Here is a 27,435-nt window from a genome sequence, read left to right as displayed (position 1 = left end):
AGTTGCCAACTAACGGTACTTCAGCGAGCATTTGATTCAATGAGCGAGGCCGTGGCGTGAATCACAGAATGTGACGTTGGAATCAGAACGTAAACGTTCTCGGGTGGAGGGAATATCTATATCTTACCCAGATACAGCAAATCTATTTAATGATTGGCTGTTCGGTCTCTATTTTTATTAGATTAACTGGTGCGTGGCATGGCCGTCAGACCTCTATGGGGAACTCGCTTGATTCCTCTAATAGCGCGCCCTGGCGATTTCTCTGCGTGAGAAATATAAGGTGTGTGGCATGAGAGCGTGTGAACCGGTTGAAATGCGTGTGTCTCACGCCCAAAGCTTGAGACTTGAGAGCTCTGACTTTGAATTAACAATAAGTTGTAAATGTATTCAGAATTCTGCAACAGATATTTTGGGGGATTTTCTAGACTTTTTTAAGTCGTGAAGTGAGCAGGATATATTCAAATGAAGCACATGGATTCAACAGGCATGTGTTTAAGATGTTTTCAGAGACCTCACCTAAAGCAGACCAAGATGATATCAGTGTGATAAGTGCATCAGGTCAGTAACTACACTGTAAAAACTAAAGGTGCCTCAAAAATCCTATCGGGTGCTCAAGGAACTTCAAAATGTATTTTAAGTGCCTCAAAGCTCTTTCTCCTATAGTAGGGTTACTTGTGGAACCACTTACAGTCGTTACGGTTCTTGCAGGAACTTTTGGGAACCTTTAAGCACTCTGTATTCAGTCATGAGGTCCTTGAGTAACCTTTTAACTACCATGAGACCTTGAAGTGCTTTAAGGGAACTTAGAGGAACTCAAATTCTATAAAACGGTTCTTGTAAGATCTGTAAACATTTCAGTGGTTCCTAGAAGATCTCTTTTGTAAAAGCCAGCATCTGGTGGAACCTGGAAGTTCTGTGAGGCCATATTAAGATATACATGTTGTCTATATATATATATATATATATATATATATATATATATATATATATATATATATATATATATATATATATATATATATATATATATATATATATATAGGCCTATTATTATTATTATTAATAATAATAATAGGCCTATGTCTTGGTCTGTTTTTACCGACGACAAACAGTACAAATGTGACCGCTAAATGAACAGCATTTGATATTTTGCATTTTTAAATTCTGAATTAAATAACTTTCAGGACAATAGGCTAAACTGTTCAACTAATAGGAAGTATTGTTATGTTGTTATTGTTTTCAGTCAAGTGACAATCGCGGAGCCTTGGAGGGCAAAACCGCAATAAAACTGCAGGACAAGCCTGTCAAATTTCCATCTTAAAACAAAAAATATGTGAACAAGATGCACGTTTTGGGTACTTATGATTCATATAGCGCAGTATTTTAATAACTAAAAACAGCGGGACGTTTTTAAAACGCTTAACGTGAAAAATACTAGTGTGAGTTGCACCAATAAGGATTCAATTAACGCTAATTAAGATTTGTTGATATGGGTTTTATTTTAAGTCTTGTTGCACCCTATTTTTTTACAGTCTATGGTTGCACCACTTAATTTTAAACATACATGAATTACGCAATAAAACCGTTATAGAGGCAGAGCTGATCAAGCAGCAGACAGAGGTGAACCGAAAGAATCCTTATCAGTGCATCCCACCATTAAAACAGTTATATTAAAATATGTTGCACTAATATTCTGTGTTCTGCTTTCCTGTACAAGTGCCATATCAATAAGGTGTATATTGTATTTGGTATTTTAATATCACTGTCTTACTGCATTAATAACCTAACCTGGTAAAAATGACTGGCAGGCAATGGAGGAGTTTCCCTCAAGGTGGGCGTTCCTATAAGCCTGTGACGACACGAGAAAACTATGAATGGCCAAAATGAAACTTAATACAAATATAATATTTCAAAAGGTGTAATTATTATTATTATTATTATTATTATTATTATTATTATTATTATTATTATTATTATTATTATTATATTGGGCCTATTGTAACATAACTATAATAATAATAATAATAATAATAATAATAATAATAGTATTATTATTATTGTTATGATAAGTAATAATAATAATAATAACAACAACAACAACAATAATCCGAAGAGGAAAGAAGGAGAAGAAGACGACGACGACGACGAGGGCTCTCTGGCGTCCTGCGCGCGCTCAACGCAAGAAGCGGCGATTCAAAAAAAACGGACATTTCTTCAAAATAACCGCTTCATATGACTTTTCAATTTAAGGTGAGTAAAGTCGCCAAAATAATTATACAAATTAGATACAATGTGTACACACAAGGCCACACATATACGCTTAATTGCATGGCTGTGTAAAAATGTCTGTTTTATACTTTTTTTTATGTTTTAGTAAAAGTGAAGACTAATAAGCATTCGTATAACAACAGTTTGACTACAAATACCATAGTAAAATTGTTAGTGTATCAAAACCAGGGTTCATTTGACGTTACCATGATTTTTAATCGTTTTTTAGTACGTTTTTTTTTTTAGGAAAACGATTATTAACCTTAGTAAGGGTTCATAAAGGTAATGATTTGTATAACGATACTGTGTTATGTTAAACTGCTATATTTTTGCCCTAACTCTAACCCTTTCCTTTTATATTTTTTTCTCCTCTAGTATATCTAGTATATTTAGCATTGATCTGGAAAAAAAGTGTTCATTGAGCAAATGTAAGTATATTTCTGGACTTATATAAAATAAATAAATGAAATGGTGTTTGTCAGTTAGGCCTCATAAAACACAATCTGAAAATTATTTAACCAGTCAATCATGAAAGAAAATTATTTTTAAATCAGTTTATGAATTAGGGGGTTCATTATTATTAGTTTATTATTATTATTTTTCATTATTTTATGTTTAGCAGATACATACAAACAAAGGCTTGTTGTCTTTGTTGTCCACTAGGGGGAGCCACAGGCTAAGGAAAAGTTTGAGCCTAATCCATTTCTGTCAGTTTCCATCCTTTTGAATGGAAAGAAATGCATAGATTTAGTTTATTTTTGTAACTTTGGTGTACTGACAGAATAACTGTTTATAGTTTGGTGTAAAAACCTGTGAAATGCTTATATATCATACAATGTTTATTTACACATTATAAAACAAAGTTGCCACTATTAAATATATTGCTGTCCATTAAGAATTAATTTTATTAATTTTATTTTATTTGTTTATCAATAAAAAAAAACAGTAAGAGGGAGTAATATTTTTTTTTAGAGTGAAGTTTTTGTTGTTGTTGTTGTTGCTGTAGCGGGTTTTGTTATATCTTAACTATTTATTAATCATGAGACATAATATTTTTTTACTGTACAAACATCCACCCTAACCCTTTCCTTTTATTTATTTTTTTCCTCAGAACATTCATTATTATTTATCTGAAAAATAAGGTTCACTAAGCAGAAGCTAATGTAAGTATATTTCTGGTATATAGTAGTGGAATTTTATATGGTGTTTGTCAGTCAGGCCTTATTCGAAACAAATTCAGAAAATTATTTATAATTTAATCAATTTGTGGACTTAAATACCACATAATAAGAAACATTTCAATTGAAACACTAATCATTTACATGGGGCACTGGATGCTTGCCATTTGTGGCTATACTCTTTTATTCATTTATTCTAATAATCTAATCATTCTGAAGGATCATGTTCCACTGAAGACTGATAGTGGTGAAGACTGAGATTATATATATATATATATACAAATAGAAAAGTTATTTTAACTTGTATTTGTATATTATTTACAACTTTACTGTTTTTACTGTATTTTTAATCAAATAAATGCAGCCTTGATGAGCATAAGTACTGACTCATGAATTGACTTTTAAAGGGACATCTCTAATGTGAGGCTGTGGACAGTTTCTGATGTCTGTTGCTGGCTGACAAGAAATGACCTCTCTGCACTTGCCCCATCTTTTGAAGGTGTGTAAATAGTTGAACAATGACTGTTTATAATTGCCCACTGTGCAACAAGAAGGCATTTTATCTTACCCATTTACTCAAACACATTGGACTATACCATCAACATGAGCCTCATTTTCATATAACTTGTGGACTTAATGGATGCAGCCATTACAGTAGTTGTTTTACTTCCTACCGTTCTCATGTTTATCGAAAACACAAGGAACTGCTAAAACGCAATCTTTCAGCAGACAGCCATCAACATGATTTAGGATCAGGCATAGAAGATGATGAGCATGATTTAGGATCAAATATCCCAGAAGCTGATGAGCATGTATTCTGTGACCTAATACAGAATGATCAAAAGTCTTGCAACCTTACTCACGAACAACTAATTGAAGGTTTAAAAAAAAGCCTTTGCTTGTTCATTTTAAAAATCCGTGAAAAGCATACAGTGCCAGCAGTTGTACAGAAAAGTGTTGTAGAAGATCTCAGAACAGTATGTGACACATTTATCACACATTACACAGAAGCCATCCGTTTTCATCTGGCAAAAAAGCAAATACACATTGAAGATGACCATGAGCTTCAGGTGTTGCTTGATAACGGCTTGTTTTTTGAGCAGTGCATAAAGAACATTAGTTCTGAATGGATGCTGGAACAATACTGCATCAGGGAGCTGGCTATGATCAAACCTATCGAGATATGCCTTAACAAACAAGAGAATGAAAAAATAATTTCATTCCAGTACATCCCCCTACTTGCTTTGCTGCAAAAGCTTGCAAAGAACAAAGATGTCTGGGCCACTCTCAATAAAGCCCAATCTGCAAATGATGAAATCCTCACAGATTTTACAGATGGTGAAATGTTTAAATCAAACAGACACATGACCTTTCATAGCTTACGTCTCCATTTTTATGTTGATGAATTTGAAGTGGTCAATCCACTTGGCTCAAAAAGAGGAAGACACAAACTAACCGCGGTCTATTTTAAGCTGGGAAATCTGGACCACAAGGATACATCCAAGATACAAAACATTTATTTGTCCACACTGGTCCACCATCGTTTCCTCAAAAATGACCTCACATCTTATGACGAAGTACTTCAGCCTCTTATTACTGATCTTGCAGTGTTGGAAACTACTGGGCTTATGTTGTCATGTGAAGGAGAAAGTAGGTTATTTAATGGTACAGTGGCATCTGTATCAGCAGATAACCTGTCTGCGCATGCCGTAGCAGGACTCACCAGAAGTTTTTCATCTGGTAGAGTTTGCCGTTTTTGTCTGGCAAATGCAAAAGACATCAAAACTAAATTCACAGAGGAGGAGTTCACCATGAGGAATGCTGGCAATTACAGGTATCATCTTGATGCTGTTGAAGAAGATTCAGCCAATTCATCAGTCTATGGAATCACCAATGCCTGTTGCTTTTCAAAGCTGGAGCATGTACCCTCTCCAATAATACATCTCTTTCCACCGGACATTATGCATGACTTCTATGAGGGGATAATACCAATGGTCCTTAGTCTAAGTATTTCCCAGTGGCTAAAAGAGAAATACTTTGCACTAAGTGACTTAAATTATGAGATTGAGCACTTTCCTTATGGCAAAAATGATGTGCTATCAAAACCTGTACCACTCTCAGATAGAGCTCTCAAAAGTTGTCGTTTGGGAGGCAGTGCCACAGAGAATCTTACCCTTTTTCGACTACTGCCATTTATGATTGCAGAACAAATTCCAGAAACCGACTGTTTATGGAGGCTCTACCTCCTTCTTCGAGAGATAGTGGACATTGTCATTGCTCCTGTTATAAGGAGATCCTGGATTCCATATCTATCAGAGAAGATAGTTGAATTTTTGTCCACATTCCATCAGCATTTTCCTGGGAAAATCACCCCGAAGATGCATTACATGATCCATGGATCATGCATTATTATTTTTGGATAATGCATTATCCAAGATTAATCCTATCTTATGGTCCTCTGGTGCATCTGTCCTGTCTCCGCTTTGAAGCAAAACACCAGTATTTTAAAAGAGTGGCCAGAGTTCTTGGGAACTTTAAAAACATTACGAAGACTCTTGCCAGGCGACATCAGTTTAGACAATGCTGGGAACAATCAGATACTGATTGCATTGGTATCACCGCTGAAACTGCAGACACACGAAATATTCCTTTACAGGCTCTGCCAGTTGACGCACGTGAAGCCTTAATGTCTCAAACAACCTCTCTGCCTGGGACTGTCAGTAAAACAACATACATATATGTAAACAGTGTGGCATACCATATGGGAGACTGCATCGTTGTCAACACAGCACATGCAGAGGAGATACCAGTGTTCATGGAGATCCGGGGAATATACTGTGTCAATCAGACTTGGCTTCTGTGTGGGAAAATGTTAATTCCTTCATACTTCGACAATCATTTCAACTCATATGTTGTTGAGGAGACGTGTCAATGGACTGTTGTAAAACCTGGTGAGGAGATTGGCCACCACTGCCTTGATGGTTACAGGAAGTCAGATGGGCAGATATCAATACCACTTCGACACTGGATTACAGTCAGTCCCGCTTGATAATAGTTTTTCCTTTCTCCTTTTTTTCTAAATAACCATTTTTATTTCAGATAAATGTTGTATTTAATAAATTATTTTTCAAGTTAATTATTTCATTTGATATAAGAATAAAATGTTCTCTCTTTTAGAACACCAAATAGATGGAGATACATTATTGGCACTGAACGACAGGATGGTGGAGCAATTGGTGCCAATAATAAAACAAAGAATTCAATTTAATCGAATGATGGATAAGCTGAATATGGGCAAGAATAATGAGTATGTCAATTTAATTAAAATCTGAAATGTTTCTGTTTTAGTTTTTAAAATTAGTTCAGCAGCAGTACAATTTATAATTTTTTTTAGAAAAAAGAGAAAAAATGTTAACCGTGACAATAATGGTTATTTTGTCCTGTAGCTTAGTACTCACTTCAGGTGGAAATGGGTCATTATCTAATATAGATCATGAGACAAATGCAGGACAAACATGGCCAACAATTTTCAAATTACCAGATTTCCCAGCTCTGCTAAAACAAAAAATGGAAAACAACATGGCTGAATTGCACCAGCCAACATTCCGTTCTAAATGGAGGTCACAGATTGTGCAGGTGCTGTTCGACTACATATGCACCATAACTTGGTAAGACACACACACACAATATATATATCACTGATAGAAAACATAACATTTTGAATAGACATCTGAGTAAATATTAGTTACATCTTCTGTTGAGTGTCCACAATGATACTATACACGTACTTTATACCAGCAAATGTATCATTTCTAAGGTATCCTACACAGCAGCAGTATAAAGAAGTGTGTACTGCACTCACTGAGATGTATCCAAACTTGAGAGACCAAACCGGCATTGGATATGTGAGATGTTTTTATTTATTTTACAATTTCACCACTGCCCTAAGTTTGCGCATAACTCCTTTAGAAATTCACCATTCGCTTAAGAATAAAAGCTACTTTGAAAGTGAATGATAACAGGAGAATGATCAAATGATGTCAGAAGTTTCATTTGTGTCTTAAATTTCCCTTTAATACCAAGACTACTATTAAAGAAACAGTTAAACAAAAAATAATAATTCTGTTATTGTTTACTCATCCTCAAGTTGATGCATTAATTTATTTGTTCTGCTGAACAGAAAATAATATATTGAAGAAAGTCAATATAGTTCAAAGGAACAAAGAAATGTATACAAATTTGGAACAACTTGGGGGAGAGTAAATGATTAATAATAATAATAATAATAATAATAACAATAATAATAATAATTTGCTACATTTAAGTGCTATTTCTGGGTCCTCATGATGACTGAATTATAATTTTTGGGTGAACTATCTCTTTAAATTGTTTGTTGTTATCAGGAATCTTGGCATGGAATGTTGAGAAACAAATTCAAGAAGGAACGGAAACCTCTTGTAGATCTGAATTTAATTAATGTGCCAGGACAATACATGAGAAAAGGAAGAAAAAGAAGTCTGGATGAAAATGAAAATGATACTGCTTCAATTGCTGATGTAAGTTTAATACACTTGCATTTAAAATGTTCTGACTGCATAGCACATCCTTCCAGTTTTTGTATTTGTCTGAGAGTGCTGCTCTTTCGTTCACTGTTGACTATAAACTATTACAACTATTGTTTTTTTTACTCAGATGACTACAGAGGATGAATTTAGTATTAGACAGCACATTAGCAAGATGAACACAGAATGTGAGAAAAAGAAACCTAACATCTCCATGCTCCAGGATAAAATGAAGAGAACCGAGAGGGATAGAGATGTCTACATAAAAGAGAAATCCACTCAGGAAGTACTAATTAAGTACCCTGCCTTACGCTTACCGGCAATTGTAAGATTGACATATCTTATCTAAATCAAAAACAATAATGTGCTTCAAAGTGTAAATCAAGTGCCATCTAAATATCTTTGGTAATGTAAATTCTGAAAAGATCTTTTTTCAAATCAGATTTTTTCAGAAATGAAAACAAAATACAATACTGATGTGGACAGAAGAATTTTGACTGGATTTGGGACCACTGCAGAAAAAATTGTGACTGAGGCACAAAGAAGAGGTGTGGCTAAGGATCTACTGGCTATGTACAACACTGCACTTCAATCACATGCTGAAGAGGCACACAAAGGTGAATATTTTGTATTGCTTACATTAGATAAGCAATGAAAGTTTATAAGTAAAATTATTTGTTTCTGTAATTGTGAACCCTCACACTCAGCATAAACATGCATTCAACATATAATTTGTACAGTCAATATTTTTGTCCACAGCTACTGTATGTGTTTTTTCTATATATATATATATATATATATATATATATATATATATATATATATATATATATATATATATATATATATATATATATATATATATATATATATATACATATATACACATATATACATACATATACATATACATACATATATACATACATATATATATATATATATATATATATATATATATATATATATATATATATATATATATATATATATAAAATCATTATTTTCTTTACATTTCTAGGCCTCATGGTCATTGCAGGAATCCTTGTCTTGCCGTACCTGTTACATGATGATCCTGCTGGACTGTATGTAATAAACAAGGTCAGTTTTTAATTATGCAAATGTTTTGGGTCATTGATGATTCAAATAATCAGCTTAAAGTTATGCCAGTTATTGATAGAGATTTTGTGCAATTAGCCGCTCCACAACCTTAAAGCCATTGCTACAAAGAATAAATGGCCTTGAATATTATGTATATTGTTAGCTTAGTGACCAGCTAAATTTGCTGTTCCTTATTTTTAAGTCACTTTGGATAAATGTGGAAAATGAATACATGTTAAAGTTTTGTAATGAAATTGTATCTTAACCCCTCTTTTTTCAACCAACAGCCTCAACAGAACCTCACACCAACAATGGTGATCACTGGCAACCCATTTGGTGAAAGCAGCATTGCAGTATTTCTTGATGGTGAAGAACTGTTTGCTGATGAACCGGATGACATAACCATGGGAGTAGGCCTCACTATTAGTGCCTACTTCCTATTCAACATACAATACAACAAACCAATTAAAAATACACTTACTTTTCTGCAGCATCTGTTAGGGATTCAGAAGGAGAGCATCAAGCTACCTATAATTGTGTTAAGGCTCATAAATTACTTAAAATGCCAAGTGTGAACATGTTACAGTTGACTGCATTTTACAATCTACTATAGTAAATTTGAATTGTACTATTTGTACTATTGAATTGTATATATATTTTAACAATCATATTTATCTTTTATAAATATGCATATGTATATGCATAGTTTTTCATGTGTAAACTTTATGTATAATGTACTAACATTATTCACTTCACTGAAATAGATGTTGATGTAGCTATTGACTGTTCAATGTAAATATTTATTTAACTTTTTATTCAATCAATATTGTTGTTTATTAATAAAAAAATGTTTGCTTTGCATTTGGTTTTAGTTTTTCATTTTTCAATCAAATAAAATGTAAATAGATAAATGTTATTTTATAGTAGATAAAAGTGCGTTATAAATACAATTATTATTATTATTATTATATGGGGGGGGGGGGGGGGGGGTAGTTACATTGGAAAATGGTGCCTTGAAGCACCCTGGGTGGTTCATAAGGAAGGGTTCCTCAGGAATCCTGGGTGGTTCCTCAGAGAACCGCCTCTTTTGAAAGGGTGCCTAGAGGATCTACAGACGGTTCCGCCGGTGTGGCAAAGTGAAGAACCCCAAAAGGTTCCTCGAGGCACCTTTTATTTTTACTTTTTATTTTTACCTTTTATTTACACTATAGTGTAGCATATCAAATTAATGAAAGTAATGCTTTATTTTAAACGTTAAAAGTATTAATACTGTACAGTAGTTCTTTTGTGTTTGTTTTATGTTTGTTCTGAGAATAGACGACTTTCCTAACTTGAATTCATACACAACTTACAATATTCGACAACAACAACATCTGAGGCAATAAATGCTACATACATAAGGCATTAAGGCAATTCTAATGAGGCTTGTTTTCTCTGCGCTATTTGTGAGTGCCAGTCAGTCAGTCATCATTAGCGCGCCACCCTCAGGCAGAATAACGCAATGACATTACATTTCTGCCCAGCGTGAGTCAATTAAAATATAAAGCTTACAAAATGTTAATCAAACTATATTTTAATATTGTTTAAAGGTAGCATGAACTAGCGAGCATGTGCATTTTTTATTAAATAAAGAATGCAACGCATGTTTTGCTCATTGTTAGTTAGTGATAGTTAATGCATAGATAACATTAAAGGCACAACATTTTGTAATTTGAAAATGTTATTTTAACAAAATCTGAGATTCGTTTTAACGGAAGTGAGAGACTGTACATTTTGAATCCTTATGTCTCCTAAATGCAAATTTTGTCATAGTTTTGGAACATACCAGCTTATTCATAACTTTAAGGCTAACACAGTCACACTAAAAGCTAAAAAACTTAAATTTTGATTTCAGTGGACCTTTAAGCAAAAACTCTCTTCATTTTGAGTAATTTTGTCCAAAAACAAGACAACAATATTAACTTGTCTAGTAAATGTTTCTTAATGTAAGATTTTTTCTGATAATTTGACTAGAAAAAAGACAAAAATATTAAGTAAGAGCATTTTTTGCAGTGTAGTCAACTATTCTGGAATGATGGTTAATTACTCGATTTTCGATGTGTTTAAAATATATATGCTTCAAATGATTATTAATTTATATAAATATGTACTACATTAACGACAAGACAAGACAATGAAACTGTTGTGGGGAAAAAATAACTAATAAGACACCTGCCACAGCAGAAATTTGTCTCCCGTCCGCCATTTTTAACGGTAATGCCACGCCCGGGGACTTGGGTATCAAAATTATTTCTGAACTTCCCAGTGTTAAACACGATCATTCATGTGCAATTTTTAGCTCGGAAACTCGTTTACAATAATTCCGATAGCACGTAAAGGCAGGGTTGCCAACTTTTAAGTTTAAAAGTTGGCAACCCTGGGGGGGGGGGGGGGGGGGAGAGGGGGGGTAATGCTTTTGATCTTGATTCAGTATCAGTTTATATCTAGTATATATACTGTACATAATAATATGTTTGTTTTGGCACTAGTTTAAACATTTCTTGGGTCAAATTATATGTGCCATTCCTTAATATTCACTTGTGACTGCTTATATAAGTATCATTATTCATTAAAAAGATTAGGATGCAAGTTATTTAAGTTTTGAAATTTCACATTTAAAGAAATCTAGTGTTTGATCATCATATCTAAATATTTATTAGAATGCAAAGACTGCAATATATTTTTGAGCAACTAGATTAGATACATGTATATTTATTAAAGAGCCATAAGGCACCTAATGGCATTACAAATAAACATTAATATTTTTAGCCACAAAATGACTCTAATTTGCCTCTTTGAATTGGAATTCTCTATTTTAATATTAATTACTACACTAATTGTAATATTAATTTTAGAAGAAATACAAATATTAGAAGAAAAATATTTTAAGTGGTCATTTATTGACAATAAATGTTGCACAAATAGTATTTAGTACCAAAAGATCTCCTCAAAATATTCAATAAATATAATTTAATGAGTATGAGTGTGACCTATTAGTAAGGAATACCTGAGGGCTAAATACAAGAATAACATTAATGTTAACAATGTTGCATCTCTATCACTCTCCATTATAAAACGATCCTGTAAATATGGCTGACCTAATAATCAATACACACTAACACTATGCTGTACTGTTTACCAAAACTTGCTGCAACATTTATATGGTGAAACTGTTGTGTATCCGCTTAAAATAATTTAAATGCATTGGCACGGCGCTAGAAGTATTGAGCGCTCATGGGCCACGTGACCAGCGCGAGCCGCAGGGAGACGAGAGCATGCAACTCCGCTTTTCAACGACTCTGGCTTTAACATTATGCCACATTAGCGCCAAAACGCTATTTATTGTTTGAATTTCATTAAAACACATTTTAAAAAATTAAAGCTTATAGTTTTGTTTAATATCAAAAGCAGGTTTGGCAATTTGGCGTGAGATTGAGTTGGGCGGAGTGAGAGCGTGAGACAGTGCCTGAAAGCGTGAGTCTCACGCCAGATGCGTGAGAGTTGGCAACCCTGGTAAAGGTCACACATTTTAGGACTTGAGACAAATATTAAGACTTGTCTTGACTTTGAGTTGATATTTATGACTTGAGACTTGACTCGGACTTGAGTTAAATGACTCAAAATAACTTGTTTTTGTTTAATAAATAGGCCACCTTTTTTGAATGCTGCAACTTAACCAAGTGACGCAGAAGTCAAGCAGAGAGAGCTAACCATAGGAGCTAACAGTCGTGAATGAACATGGAAGCCGCTACGTCACGTTTCCATGGTAATCAGTCACCACAGGATCAGGGTTGCCAGATTGGGCAGTTCCGGGTTGCGCTGTATCCATCATTTTTAGCAATTAGTTAAAAATTGCAACAACAACAAAAACTCGAAACCGTCAAGCACTGTAAGTTGAAATGGGGTATCTGACTTGTGTTGCACAACGACGGATAACTCTTGTTATAGGGCGTAGGCCTAAACATAACTTAACCAGTTTTGCTGAAGACGCTTACTGTGAGCGTTTGGACTTTCGACAGAGTAGCGTTTTGTGCGTGTTGTGTGTGTTTGTGAGTGTGTGTGATACGGAATATCCACGGAAGTGTTAGTATCACAGTTCACAGATTGTTTGTTTCTATATTGTTTAAATATAAAAATGTGGACACAATGTAAAGTATTTGCTCTGGCTCTGTTTTTGTTGTGAAGTGTTGAAATAGTAAAAGCAGAATGTGACGGTTGGTCAGTGTTGTGTTTGTGATCAGACATCTGGGTTAAAGTCACTCCACCATTTCTGTGTGTGTTCTGCATTGAAGATGATTTTTGACAAATAGCTAATGCAACAAAAAGTAATTTTTATACTCTCCCGTTTATTGAAATTATATTAATAAAATGCTGAAATGTAAAACACATGTAAAACATTTCATTAAAACATGATTTAAGGGAACAATATCATGGTTATAATCAATAATAATAATATGTCAATAATATTAGCTACATTTTATCTCTTTTTTTTTCTCAGCAAACTTAATTTAGGGTCAAAAAGACCCAGATAGCTTACATAAATAACATTTTAAGCCAATTAAGCATTTTTTTAAAACATAAAATAAAGATAAAACCATAAATTAGACACAGTTCAGGAAAAAAACTGGTATAACACTTTAAATTCTGTCCCCATTACTTCTGAAATTATGGCTATGCCCCCATGTCTGGATATGGTCCCAAGCACTTTTCAAGTATTATTGAAGAAATATAAAAAGCCTTTGTTTCATTATGGCTGTAATAATTTAAAACCTGGACTGGACACCTACAGTATGTGTTGTGGGTAATGAGCCTTCGTCAGGGTGTGAGCCACAAATACAATCTGAGTTCATTAAGTTTATTAATCATAATATTAGTCATCACCTGGTCATGCTGTACAGGACTAGGATTATCAAATAATACAAAGAGAATGTCTCGCATCCAAAATACATTTCCATTTTAGGCTATGTAGTTAGATTTTTTTTTTTTTTTTTTGTATTAATAACACAACTGTATGTGGACACCTTTTTTGAGTAGAAATGCATATTGCATTTTTGTTGTTGTTGCAAATAAAATGTCCATAGTCCATAACTACTTTACTAAATCAGTTCAATCATCACACTTGACTTGACTTGATTGTCAACATATGACTTGCTTGTGACTTGCACATGTGTGACTCACTCCCACCTCTGCTAAATCCATAAACTAGCACTGATACCCAGAATCGGCCCTTCGAAAATGCCACTGTCTTTGGACTGGCTTATTATAAGGGATCTTTTTTTACTTCATAAGAGGCCCTTTGGCCAAAGAAGTTAAACTGGCTACATCAATAAATCACAACAATTTTATGCTATTTGCTTCTGCTTTTCAAACGTTAGGAGTGTGATTTAGGCACTGATAGACTATTTAAATGCTCTATAATGGGAGAGCGGGCACAACCCAATGCTTTTTGACTGTCTCAGTTTGTGTAAATCCACCTGGGGTTCATTTCCCCCAAATTAATTCCGCACGTCAAGTGCAATTATGTGGTTTTGTTTCATTAGTGTATACTTTTTTCTTGATTAACTCTGAAAGAATAAGTGAAAATGTGACATAAACACAGAAAACCGAGAATAAAATAAACCTAAGTAAGAAATCTACTCTTGCAATGGTTAAATACATGAACAGTGCCGTATAATTTATTTATTTATTTTTTTTTTTGCACAATTGTTTCTCTAAATAATGCTGATATGGCAACTAAATACACTTAGTTTCGTCATCCTGGCGTGTGTGGAAAGTTTTAAAGCATGTGTGTAACCCCGCGTTAGGTTGTGCTCCACGCTTCCTTATGGATGATGAAGCATATTTTGTACAAGTCACGTGCACAATATGTCGCTATTACATGATCATATGTAGCCTATGCGCCACGTATGATTATGCTGCTCGTTCCGGTGGGATCCCTCTGCTGAAGGCTTATTACCGGAATAATAATATTTATCACGGGATGGTAGAGTTGCTCGGTTACTCCTCCAATGATACAGCTCTGACTTATGAATATGAAGAAAGCCTTCAGCATAGTAGAATTGGCGGATTTGAGCGCGTGCGTGAACGCCTCTTTGCGCACACTAACACACGCACACACACACACACACACACGGACACAATGGCGGGAGTGAAGCTCAAGTTTAATGATTGATGTTAGACCGCTCTGAGAAATATAGTTGAAGTTCACAACCCTCGCAGGAGCTTGAAGTGCGCGTGTGAGTTGACTCGTGCACTATATTACAGCGCAACTATAGTTATCTGAAGGCATTTGTTGCTGACTAAAACATTATGTGCATGTGTGTTTTGCAGGCCACCATGCCCTTAATACGCATGTTGAAGAGACTGAGTGCATCTGTGTATTGGAGACAGGGTTTGAGAGGCAGATTACAGCACACTTCTGCTCATTCATCCGCATGTGACTATCAGCTGCTGCCCGACTGCTTAGGTGAGTGAGAGACATGAGAAGTGCATTGACTTCCCACAGAGCTGCATTCAAAAAAGATGCATTTCTTTATACAGTGTGTTACTGATGTCAGTTTGAAATGGGCAACACTTGACCATGCATCGAACTAACAGCGAAAATACTTGGTTTAACGTAGCTAATGTTAATTTCAACATTCACTAATGCATTAATTAATTAAAAGGTGTATCTGGTAATATTGTTTAATGAAAGCTAACACGAACTAGCAATGATCATTTGCATTTTTATTAAATTCAGACTGTAACACGTTTTGCTCATTGTTAGTTAGTGATATTTCATGAACAGACATTAAAGGCACACTATGTAAGATTTTTGGATTCAAATATACAAAACCAAGAGTGTTATATATTTTGTTGACTTGTGTACTTGCAGTATCCCAAATGTTTCCAAGAATGTTTAAATCCAGACAAATAAGCGATGTTGTGTCTACCAGTGACATTATACCCGCGTTACCCTCAATTTACGGTTTTATTTTGTAGAAGCCATGGAAACACCAAAAGACTGTGAGCAACTGTTTGGATCATTGATGGACAGAAATCTTGAGAACAGGACACTGTAATGGAATTTGTGTAATATAATTTAAAGATATCAAACAAAAATGTTTGAATGTAATATTTATTTTACTTTACACAATATAAAAAAAAACACTAAAAATATTGATTAATCAGTCTGTCAATACTATATCCATATTATTTACACTGATATACAGTACCGGTCAAAGGTATGGAAATATTAAGGTTTATTAATGATTTTGCAAGAAGTCTCTTCTGCTCATCTGCTAGGCTGCATTTAGCCTAATTTATCAAAAATACAGTAAAAATGTGAAATATTATTACAATTTAAAATATCTGTTTTCTATGTGAATATATAGTAAAGTGTAATGTATTTCTGTGATCAAAGCTGACTTTATCATCATTACTCCAGTCTTCAGTGTCACACAATCCTTCACTAATCATTCTCATATGAGGATTTATTATTAATTTTGGAAACAGTTGTGCTGCTTCACATTTTTGTTTCATGTATAGAAAGATCAAAAGAACAGCATTTATTATAAACAGATTTTTTTTGCAATATTTATCAATTTTTTACTTTACTTTTTTTTAAAGTCAATTTAACATGTGTTAGCTAAATAAAAGTATTTTTTTCTTTTCTTTTTTAAATCTTACTCACCCCAAACTATTGATTGGCAGTGTATCATGGTTTAAAATAAATAAATAAATAAATTAACCAGCTAAAACTGTTTTCAACAATAATAATCAGAAATTATCCTAGAATGATTTCTGAATGATCATGTGACACTGGCAGAGGCGGACAGTATTGAAGTACTTTTACTTTCCAAGTAATTTTGTTTTTCAAGTGTATGTACTTTATCAGTGTTCTTCTTTGGGAAACTTTTACTTCACAACACCCCAAAACATAATATTGTACTTTTTACTGCAATACATTTCATATTAAATATCATTTAATACTTATTTACATAACAAATGTAGTACTGTATACTTTTACTCAAGTAAAAGTAATTCAAAGTTTTACTTGAGTAAGTTTTACAAGTAAAAAAGTTCTACATCTTTAATGTAATTAAGCATTAAAGGTAAGAAAAGAACAACTTTTATTTATGAAATGTAGTGCAGTAAAAAGTATGACATTATATATTGTGCTTTTGTAATGTAATGAAGTAAAAGTTTTTCAAAGAAAAACACTGATAAAGTATATACTTAAAAAATTTACTTGAGTAGAAAGTAAAAATACTCCACTACTGTCCGTTTCTGGACAGTGGAAAATTCAGCTTCGCATCACATGAATAAATTACACTTTAACATATACGTTCAAAGAGAAATTGTAATAATATTTCACATTATAACTGTTTTTATTGTATTTTTGTTCAAATAAATGCAGATACTTCTTTCAAAAACATGCAAAAACCTTAATGTTTCCAAACCTTTGTTAAAGAATTAGTTGATCAACGGCATACATTAAATTGCGTGCTGTCATAAAAGGTAGTAAACAGTTGTAAACAAGTGTAATTAACTGATATATTTCTGCAGAGCTCAACTATGGTGGTCTTGTGATGCACTTTGACTATGTTTGGCTGAGAGATCACTGCCGCTCAGCTTCATGCTACAACTCAAAAACCAACCAGCGTAACCTGGACACGGCCAGCATCGACCTGAACATCAGGCCTTCGAAGAGCCGAGCGGACGAACACACACTCTATCTGACATGTGAGTGCAGATTACATGCTTTAATCAGACTGGAAAGGATTCAGCAGGAGTCAGAATCACTGCAATTGAAGTCTGTGCCTGGGAAACTGCCTTACAGGGGTAGTTCTGCCAATTAAATTAACATTCTGGTGTTATTAACTCTCCCTAATGTTGTCAAGCTCCAAAAGGAGATAACAACCACTGTAACGGTAGCCCATGTGGCTCACATGGAAGTTGTTATTCACCGATCTTATCATTAGCCGATCTCCGATCCATTCTCAGCAGGTCTGATGTCTTTACTAACAAATATGTTTGACAGACGTAATCACTATGAGCTGTTGTTGAAAAGAGTATAAAGATAATTCAAAATAAATATAGCTGCGAGCAACAATTATCTGAGATCAAGCATTTTAAAGGGGTCATATAATGGTACATGCACTTTTACAAGCTGATTGTATGGAAATGTGTGTTAGCCGTGACTGTACACAACCATCCTATAATGATAAAAATCCATCCAGTGTTTGTTTGGATCTCCTTATATGTTTTCTCCTGTCTCAATCCATAGTTTTCAGTCACGTGACTGTCGCAGAGCCCTGGATGGCAAAACCGCCAGATAACTCCATTAACTGCAGCACAAGCCTGTCAAATATCCATCTTAAAACTAAAATATGTGAACAAGATACACGTTTTGGCCACTATACAGCATCTGCTGCAGTACTTAAAAACAATGGGATGTTTTTAAAACGCTTAACGTGAAAAACACTAAACGCTAATCTAGGATTTGTTGATATGGGTTTTATTTTAAATTGATTGTTACATCGCTTGATTTTAAACAGATTAATTATGCAGTAGAACCGATATATAGAGCTGATCAAGCAGACGGAGGGTGAACTGATGACTTCTTTTAAACCATTAAAGTGCTGTAATGTGCAGTTTGCACCTTTTTGATGATGCTTACTATATACAGGCGTGTAGGTGAAACCCGGAATATGAACGTTGTTTTTTAAATAATGGGTTTCGTTGGGAAAAACACCTGACGAGAAACGTCGTGTTGCACTAATATTCTGTGTTCATCTGCTTTCCTGTACAAATTGTACAACATCAATGAAGTGTATATTGAATTTGGTATTTAATATCACTGTCTTACTGCATTAATACTGACTACAAACCTGGTAAAAATGACTGGCGGTCAGTGGAGGAGAGCCTTGTTTTGACCTGCAGGTGGGCGTTCCTTAAGCGTGTGACGACACACGTGAAAACTATGGATCAATTCGTTCTACTGTGTGACGTCACACACACCCCTCCCACGACTGATGATTGACAGCCTCATCTCATCTCAGACCCGCCGTGAGCGAGCTCAAGCTGTCGTCGTCAGTCCACCGTTATTGATAATGTTAATTAATGTTATTAATATAGTAATAATTAGGGATGCACGATATTGGATTTTTGCCGATATCCGATATGCCGATATTTTTCAGCTCATTTTGCCCGATGCCGATACCGATGCCGATATATGTTAATTTTTTCCCTTTGTTTGGAAACAACACCATTTTGAGCAAAAACTATTTTTTTTCATTCTGGTTTCAGATTTCTGAGGTCTCCTTAATAAAAGGATTCTTGTTGAAGATAAATAAATGTTAATAAAGTTCTTTTTATGATAAGAGTATATTAAAAGCTCTGAAAATAACAATAATAAAGCCAGTCATTTTTCACCCCAGATGCAGCTGTAACCTAAATATTGTATTTTTGGATGTGCACATGTCATGAATTGGGGGTGGCATGACATCCATTGATGCTGTCTTTTAATTCTACAATTATTGTAGAGCTCCTTGGATTATTATTTTTCATCATCCATTTCATAAAATTTTATTACAGATTAATACACTGTAAATAAAAGTGTTTAATTTACAAGTGTCATGCTTGTGATTTGTGACATCATTACTGATTTGTTTATTCTGAACAAGAAGTAACTTCAATTTATTTGTGTATTCTACTTTTCATTGTATTACTGTAACAACAGCGCCCCCACTACATGTATAAATATATAGCGGTCTAGCTGGAGGGCACTAGGACCTGGAGGAGCTTCTGCTGCTGTGGAGGCTGCCGCACACGCTAGAGAGTGGGGAGACGCGATTGGGCTCGTTTTGGGCTCGTTTTGTTGTGAAAACGTGGCAAATCTGCTGCTGACGGTCACGTCTTTCTGTACGTGCATTCAGAAATTCAAGGCAGCATTTAAAAACAGTCAATATAAATCACTGTACATGCAATGTATTTTCTTGTTTTCACTTGAAGAATGACCGCAGTGCTGACATGGTCTCATCGCTGTAGCACTCCTTGCACACGTGAGTTATTGCAGGCACATATCAACACGTTATCATATCGGCAAGGCATATCGGCATAATGTTTTCATATCGACCGATGCCGATTTTTATATTTTAAGCGTTTATCGGCCGATTCCGATGTCGTGCGATAATATCGTGCATCCCTAGTAATAATGAACACAGCAGTCATTCTGATATCCCTAAATCTGAACCGCTGAAGACGCAGTGGCTGAGTTTTGTTTTCATCAATGCTTTATGTTTGCGTGAACCGCAAAGCATTTCTCACCAGACTGCTTTAAATCCGAGGGTCAGTATGACGCAGGTTTGGCTAAGAAGCTGCTCCTGAATAAAGGATCTATCGTGTTCCTGCTGCACCTCCAGAAGAAGTGAGTGTAGTTTAAAACGCTTCACGATGAATGCAGCTAATGTTTACAGGGCAAGTTAAACTACGGCATGCTTTCTATGTATGACGTTCTCAATATAATTAATAATCCTATGTTTATAATGAACAACGCTTTATGGTTATTGTGTTATTACAAACTGGGTATGCTGGTTTTAAAGTTAAAGGACAACTCCGGTGGGAGGGGTAACTCCCTAGGGGTAATTAACAGATGGTTAATTACAACAAGTAGATCGTTCTCTGGGATGCGTTTTCGTGAAACTAAAAGTTTTCCGACGAACATGTTTCGAAAATGCTAGAGAAAACGTACAAAAAGCACCCCTGGTTCTTCTCATCAAAGGACCTGTTGCCCATTAGTCGGTACAGACGACAGAACGGCCGTCTCTTTTCTGCACAACGGAGGAAATATTGCTGCTGTTTTGAATGTTTTGAACATTTCATGAGCTCTTCATGAGTTCTCAGCGGGTAAAAATAATGCCATATGTACATTAGGGCTGCACGATTAATCGAAATCGAACCGCAATCGCGATTTGGCTTGTGTGCGATTATGAAAGCTCAAAGGCTGCAATTTTAATGGAATAAATTAATGCCCAGTGTGTTAGCAAAGAGCGGCTCTGTGATAAACGCTGCTCCGTCTGAAAGACCGAGAGTCGCTTATAACGAGCGTTTGAAAAAGCAACACGAGTCAAACATCTTCACAAACTAGTGAAGCGTTCATAAACCTGTTCAACAAGAGACAACGTTTAATAACATGTTTTACTTCACTTCATATCGTCAGTCGAGTGTTTGTGAGCTGATGTGGCTTCTCATCAGAGTGAGGCAGACGAGGAGTTATTTTATAGTATTCTATACAGTGATGAAGTCTATGCCAATCAGCACTGCATTATAATATACTTTATTATTATGAAAATACCCTTGACGGCTTGAAGAACTCAAATACACCATATATTGCTGCAGTCGTGTTTATTGTCGTCATGTTTAATCAAAGCGTCTCTATCTTCTGTTTACAGCGTTAGCTTCACATCATGCCCTGCGTCCCAATTCGCATACTATCCATCCTAAATAGTATTCGAAAATAGAATTAGTATGTCCCAAATCGTAGTATGTTGAAAAGAGTATTCCAAAGATTCCCGGATGGTTTACTATTTCCGGTCCGAATTCACAGTATGGATCGATGGGCTCTCTAACGGCTGATATTGCCCACAACCCATTGCGAGTTGGACGAGGATTCGATTAGAACTACAAACGCGGATAAAAAGCGTTAAAAAACTACAAACATGGCGGATGTGCGAGTTCGACGGTTAAGTAGAGAAGTTTAGATAAAGGGGTTTGAGTGACCCTATCAATATTTAACCTTACAAAAATATATTTATTCAGTGTTGTCCACATTATATTTCACCTACAGCAGCATTGAGAACTTTTGAAATGACACGTTTGGCCATTAACTTTTAAAAGCATCATTATATTTAAACTGTAAATACATGAGGAGAGTCTCTGCATTAAAGACCCACAAATGGCAGATCAACGAGCGGCTACATTTCTCTCCGATACGGTAGGAGATTAAACTGAATGTAGAGGATTTGAACTGTGACGAATCTGACGATGATTGACAGCAGATAAACGGTGACGGGATGCACGTAACTAAGCGACAGAGTCCGTTAAAGATGGCGAAGTAGTCCCGAAGCTTGCATACTTTTCTGCTACACACTCAAAAGTATATACTTTTTCTTCACAAAAAGAGTACATACTTTTAGGACGTAGTATAAGTAGGCGAATTGGGACGCAGCAATGGTGATTTCCTGAAAACTAACCTCATTACTTCTCTGAGGCAAATGTGGCAGTTTCCGCTCGAGGGCGCCCTCTGGCTTTCAGTATGAATTAAAAACTTTTGAGTAATAAATAATACGATAATAATACTTAATACATTCTAAAACTTCATAAACTTAAACAATTATGCATTTATAGGGCAATCCATGTTTTTCTTCAATGTACAGGAGTTTTTTTCCCCCACAGTGGATGCACAAGAGGTTCTTATTTCATATTAAAGACATAGACTTTCATATCACAGATAAACAACACAGATTTTTATAATAATATATATATTTTTTATTTTTCAAAAAACTCTTTAGCTTAGACCTTTCCAGTTTGTTTTAGTCTGTATATTAATAGGTAACCCAGCAGTTTTTTTTTGTTGTAAACAATTTTTTTTTGTCCATTTTCTGTAAAATATTACTAAAATAATAATAATAATTAGTATGTGTATTATATTGTTATATTTATTTTCTCAATTTTTTATTTGTAATTATGAAAATGTTATTGTAATGGTAATATTTCTTATTTGTAAAAATATTTTTAGCAGTAATAATAATCATAATAATAATTATTAGTATTAATATATAAAGAAAAAATGTTATATACACACACATTTAATTTGTATTTTTATTTTAAATAACAATAATCGCATTTTAAATTGCAATCGCAATTTTACCCATAATAATCGCAATTATATATTTCCTAATGTACACGCATAAAAGGATGGCATGTAATCCACACACAGCATTGTTTTGAATGTTCGGTAAGCGAGCTCCTACATCATATAAGCCGACCAATCAGGTTGTGGCCGTCTCCCTGAGCCTTTGGTTCGGTAACTTTAGGTTCGCTGTTAAAAATGCCAGTGTGAACGCTAAGCGGACCAGGACTATGTTTTTTTGTTTTTTGGTCCGGACCAAACGAACCGAACTAACCGAACTACAAGTGAACCCTCAGACCCTCTGACTTCAAGCAGCAGCGCTGACAGACACATCCACGCTTCTAAAGGCAGGCCTGTTGTTTTTTTGTTGTTGTTGTTTTTCATGGATAATATATTAATATAATATTCCATACATTATCAGATCCTGGCAGACAGAATACTTTTTTTTAGACAGGTTAATTGATAGATTATAGCCCAATTCATTTTAATTTCTAATTGTGCTAGGCTATATTAATCATGCATAATAAATAATTCTGTCATATAAAGTTTATGACATTTAAAAAAACAAAAAACAAATACATTTTTATAAAACAAATAAAAATGTGACACATAATTACTTAATAATATCGTCATAATAATTTAAATTTCAGAATAGTCAGAAAAGTGATTACTGGTTCGAAATGACTGCTTAAGGGACACGCCACCCAAAAATGTTATGAATGGGTGTGCCTTATTTTGGCTTCTTACGTTCTATTTATTTCATTATTAGTATTAGTTCAAGAATAAAATAAAAATATCGGATTGATATCGGAATCGGCAAATAGCCAAATCTACGGCATCGGTATCGGAAGTGAAAAGGGGTATCGGGACATCCCTAACTAGTTCGCAAAAGTAGGATTTTCCAAAAATCCAGAATACCCCAAAAATTTGCAGAACGTTTCGTCCTTTTGTCCGCTGTAGCGCCCCCGTCAGGCCGATCGGACGAGCTTTGGTGACTTTGTAGGCAGTTTGAGTACTACTAGCCCTCAAAACGTTCAAGTCTCTACGACTTACGGTTTGGTCTGCCTGATCAATTTTAGTTGAAAATGCTGTATCTTGGGAAATGTAACAATTGGTAAAGGGTTTTAACGCCTTTTCAAGCGTTTCTACGCTCTTGAACCCCTAATGATGGAGTTTTCTGTTTTTGGTTAACCAACTCTTTAGGATTGAGATTAAATCGCAGATGCTTTTTAATGTGTTGTATGTCTCATTGGTTGTTGATTTATTCCCTGTCCCTCATTTCCTGCTAAACATCCTGGTTTTTAAAAACCAAACCAAACAAAAACTGGATTAAAAATGCCACCTTTACATAACATGCACTGTTTTACGTGAGATTTCTCAATATTGGGATAGGAAGATGAACCCACTTGACCTGTGTCTTCATGTCTCAATCCTCTACTCTCCTCAGGGATTGTGGTTTTATTGTGCTCAGATAAGTTTAACACTCTTCTAGAGCAAAGATGGATATCTGCTTCCTGAGTAAAGATAAGGCTCTGTGAGAGACGAAGGAACTTTGACTCTTGCGAAACGCAGCAGACGGACCATCTGTGAGGTTATTACAGTCATTACAGCTTTCCACACTTTCTCATGACTTTACTGACTGTGATACTTTGGGCCAGGATTGTCAATCAACTGGTGAATATTTAATGTGAAGATGCTTTAACTTAAACAATACGATGTGGACTGCTGAGCTCCCTGACATTAGCTTTTTATCAGTATTCTGAAGTCGAAGTAAAATCAAAACGGCCCATTTAACTTCCTCAATGCACTAAAATAATCACAATATCTTCATTCAGTTCACATAACAGCAAAGGATTTTTTTAAAAATATTTTTCAGCCCGTCCCTTTGAACCACCTGTCATGTACAAAACACTCTTCCAGACTCAGTCATAATCCCTATTTGGACAGCAATTAATTGTTTATCATGGGGTCGTAAGGTATTTTTTAGCAATTAGTTGGTTATTTTATTTCCATCCGAACCCACAATGTCAGTGTTTTTCTCCTTTCATCCGTGTAAAAATGCCCAGCCGAATTAACCACACCAAGGTCGTGTGGTCATTTAATTTCCATCCCAGTCAAGTGAGATCACTTCAAAACTCACTGTTTAAATCCTTTTTGACCACTGCCAACAATCTGCAATTACACACATTTTAAAGACCTTCATTACTGAAATGCTGGACAGCATCTACAAGAACAGTATTTCATCACCGCGGCACTGCAGCGAGTGGGAGCTGATAAAAGCAAACAGAAGAAAGAGAAGAAAAGCATGTCAACTTTTGAAATGGGCCATTATTATGGCGACAACAGATATGCAATACAATTTTGATCAGGCAGCAAGTGGACATTTTGTCCTCAAAGTTGATGTATTAAGTTACTTATAGTTAGTAGAATGTTAGCATCAGCAATCTCTTTAAACTAGTTCACATCAAGGAGACGTTAGTGGTTTATATCAAACATTGCAGAACTTGGCTCTTAAAGTGCTGTTTAGGGGTCATGTGATCGTGACATCAGCCAGTAAACCGGTTTACAGTCACAAAATAAATTATCTGTGTGACAGCTGAAGTGAATAACACTGATGATCTCTTCATCACGGCTCCTGTTAGTGGGTGGGATATATTAGGCAGCAAGTGAACATTTTGTTCTCAAAGTTGATGTGTTAGAAGCAGGAAAAATGGGCAAACGACTGGGTCAGAGCGGCGGCGGTCTTTCGAATCAGCTTTGACCGCGACTCTGGAAGACTTGGAGTTAAGCTTTCCTCTGAGAAAAGAACAAAGAACGGCACTGAAGTCATTCTTAAAAAGGGAAGATGTGTTCGGAGTTCAGCCGACCGGATACGGCGAATGTTTAATCAGTCAGCGAGCTCCCCTTCACCGTCGTTGCTCTGGTTGGTGTAGCGCTATCCTATCGCGTGCAGAGGGAGTTTGAAAGACAACCGTTTATCCGCCCCTCGGATTGAGCCGTCAATGGTGAGTTTCCAGACCAAACATCTTGATGTGGGTCTGGCTTGTCAGGCTAGCAGCTCTATGCACTTTTTAAAAGCAAGACTGTATTCTGTGGGATTTCCTTCCTTATATTGGCCGTCGTCAAAAGCACCACATGCATAAATAATAATTTAGTGTAAATATAATCTCTAATATTATCTCTATAAATATGTTAAAGCAATATTCTCACCAGTGTCCTATATCAGCTATGACACATTTAAATCTAGCATATTTTGTATGAGCCCAAACAGTATCCCAGTGAAATAAATCATCCATATTTTAATGTGATTTGACAGTTTATTTAATTAAATATCAAAAATCCAAAAGGTGTGCATTATACCCGACACCTAGATGAACAGTTTACCGCCAGTTATACAAACGCGCATACGAATGTTGTATGTAACTTCAGAGACGGTCCCTAGATTTACGAATCTCGAATGTCAAGCCAACTTTATAAATAAAATGATTCTGTTTATCAGTATGTTAGTAAGACAAGGTGTAAACTCTAAGAGGGACACAGGTAGTGGTCAGTTTCTGGCTAATATTGCCAGTCATATGTTGATATAAAGTCGTTTGAAATCAATTTTAAAGGGATCGTTCACCCAAAAATGAAAAATCTGCATTAGTTACTCGCCATCAAGTCGTTTTTTCATCAAATAGATTTTTTTTTAAAGAATGTTGGTAACCAAACGACACCCATTTTATATTTTTTCTACTATGGAAGTCAATGGATGTCGTCAACTGTTTGGTTACCAACATTTTGTGTTCAGGAGAAGAAAGAAACCCATACAAGTTTGGAACAAAGGTAAGTAAACAATGACAAAATATGTCAAGGACAATAATCTTTTAAAGACTGGAATGATGGAGGCATCGTTTTTTAAATTGCAGTTAGATACAATAAAAGTTAAGCCTAATTTGTGGAGAGAGCAGAAATGATAAGCTAGTCATTTCATAAAAGCCCTTAACATGAATTCATCTGAGACGTGTGTTGTAAAGCTGTTTAAATAATGTTTTTTACAGCTACAGTTCAGGGTTTATAGTGTTGTGTTGTCATGCAATGAGTTGTAAAATTGGATATAACATTACATAGAAAAGGTTAGTAAGCTATTTTACAAATTGCTTTCACTTCTATTGTAAGTGCATCTCTGTAACCCTGCCTTTTGCTTTTTTAAATAGGGGCAAGTGGAAATGTATTTTTGTAGTAATCAACATTATGCCACATGTTATCAAGCTCAATGTGTAGCCTACTGATTCTGAATGTTCCTTTAAAGGTTCAGATGTACTTAATAAGTTGGCAAAACTCAAAAAATTTAGGTAATCAATTATCAGATTTTTATTTTGTAATCATACATTTGAATTGCTGTTAACTTGAA

General features: G+C 35.0%; 2 protein-coding genes across 4 annotated transcripts in view; both read left to right on the top strand.

Annotated features, from left to right (window-relative positions):
* The first annotated feature begins 439 nt into the window (after window positions 1-439).
* The window catches only part of tmlhe (trimethyllysine hydroxylase, epsilon), a 52,756-nt gene continuing 25,760 nt past the window's right edge, over window positions 440-27,435 (top strand). Inside the window, exons 1-3 of one of the 3 annotated variants that reach the window (XM_067424055.1) lie at window positions 440-558; window positions 15,479-15,614; window positions 17,696-17,872. In XM_067424055.1, coding sequence (XP_067280156.1) covers window positions 15,485-15,614; window positions 17,696-17,872 — 307 coding nt within the window. In that variant the 5' untranslated portion in view covers window positions 440-558; window positions 15,479-15,484. Of the gene's footprint in view, window positions 559-15,022; window positions 15,385-15,478; window positions 15,615-16,129; window positions 16,206-17,695; window positions 17,873-27,435 lie in introns of those variants that run through there. The other 2 variants (XM_067424054.1, XM_067424056.1) reach the window with 2 other exon arrangements.
* Window positions 2,157-9,782, top strand: LOC137046465 (sterile alpha motif domain-containing protein 3-like). Its single transcript, XM_067423693.1, has 11 exons — window positions 2,157-2,696; window positions 3,380-3,431; window positions 3,854-3,945; window positions 6,624-6,753; window positions 6,893-7,114; window positions 7,264-7,351; window positions 7,850-8,002; window positions 8,139-8,333; window positions 8,451-8,625; window positions 9,030-9,109; window positions 9,397-9,782. Coding segments are annotated over exons 2-11 (1,425 nt in total). The 5' UTR covers window positions 2,157-2,696; window positions 3,380-3,429; the 3' UTR covers window positions 9,685-9,782.

This window comes from Pseudorasbora parva, chromosome 18 (assembly GCF_024679245.1).
Source record: "Pseudorasbora parva isolate DD20220531a chromosome 18, ASM2467924v1, whole genome shotgun sequence".
Taxonomy (NCBI): domain Eukaryota; kingdom Metazoa; phylum Chordata; class Actinopteri; order Cypriniformes; family Gobionidae; genus Pseudorasbora; species Pseudorasbora parva.
Note: the sequence above shows the minus strand (reverse complement) of the source record. Positions and strands in the feature narration are given on the sequence as shown.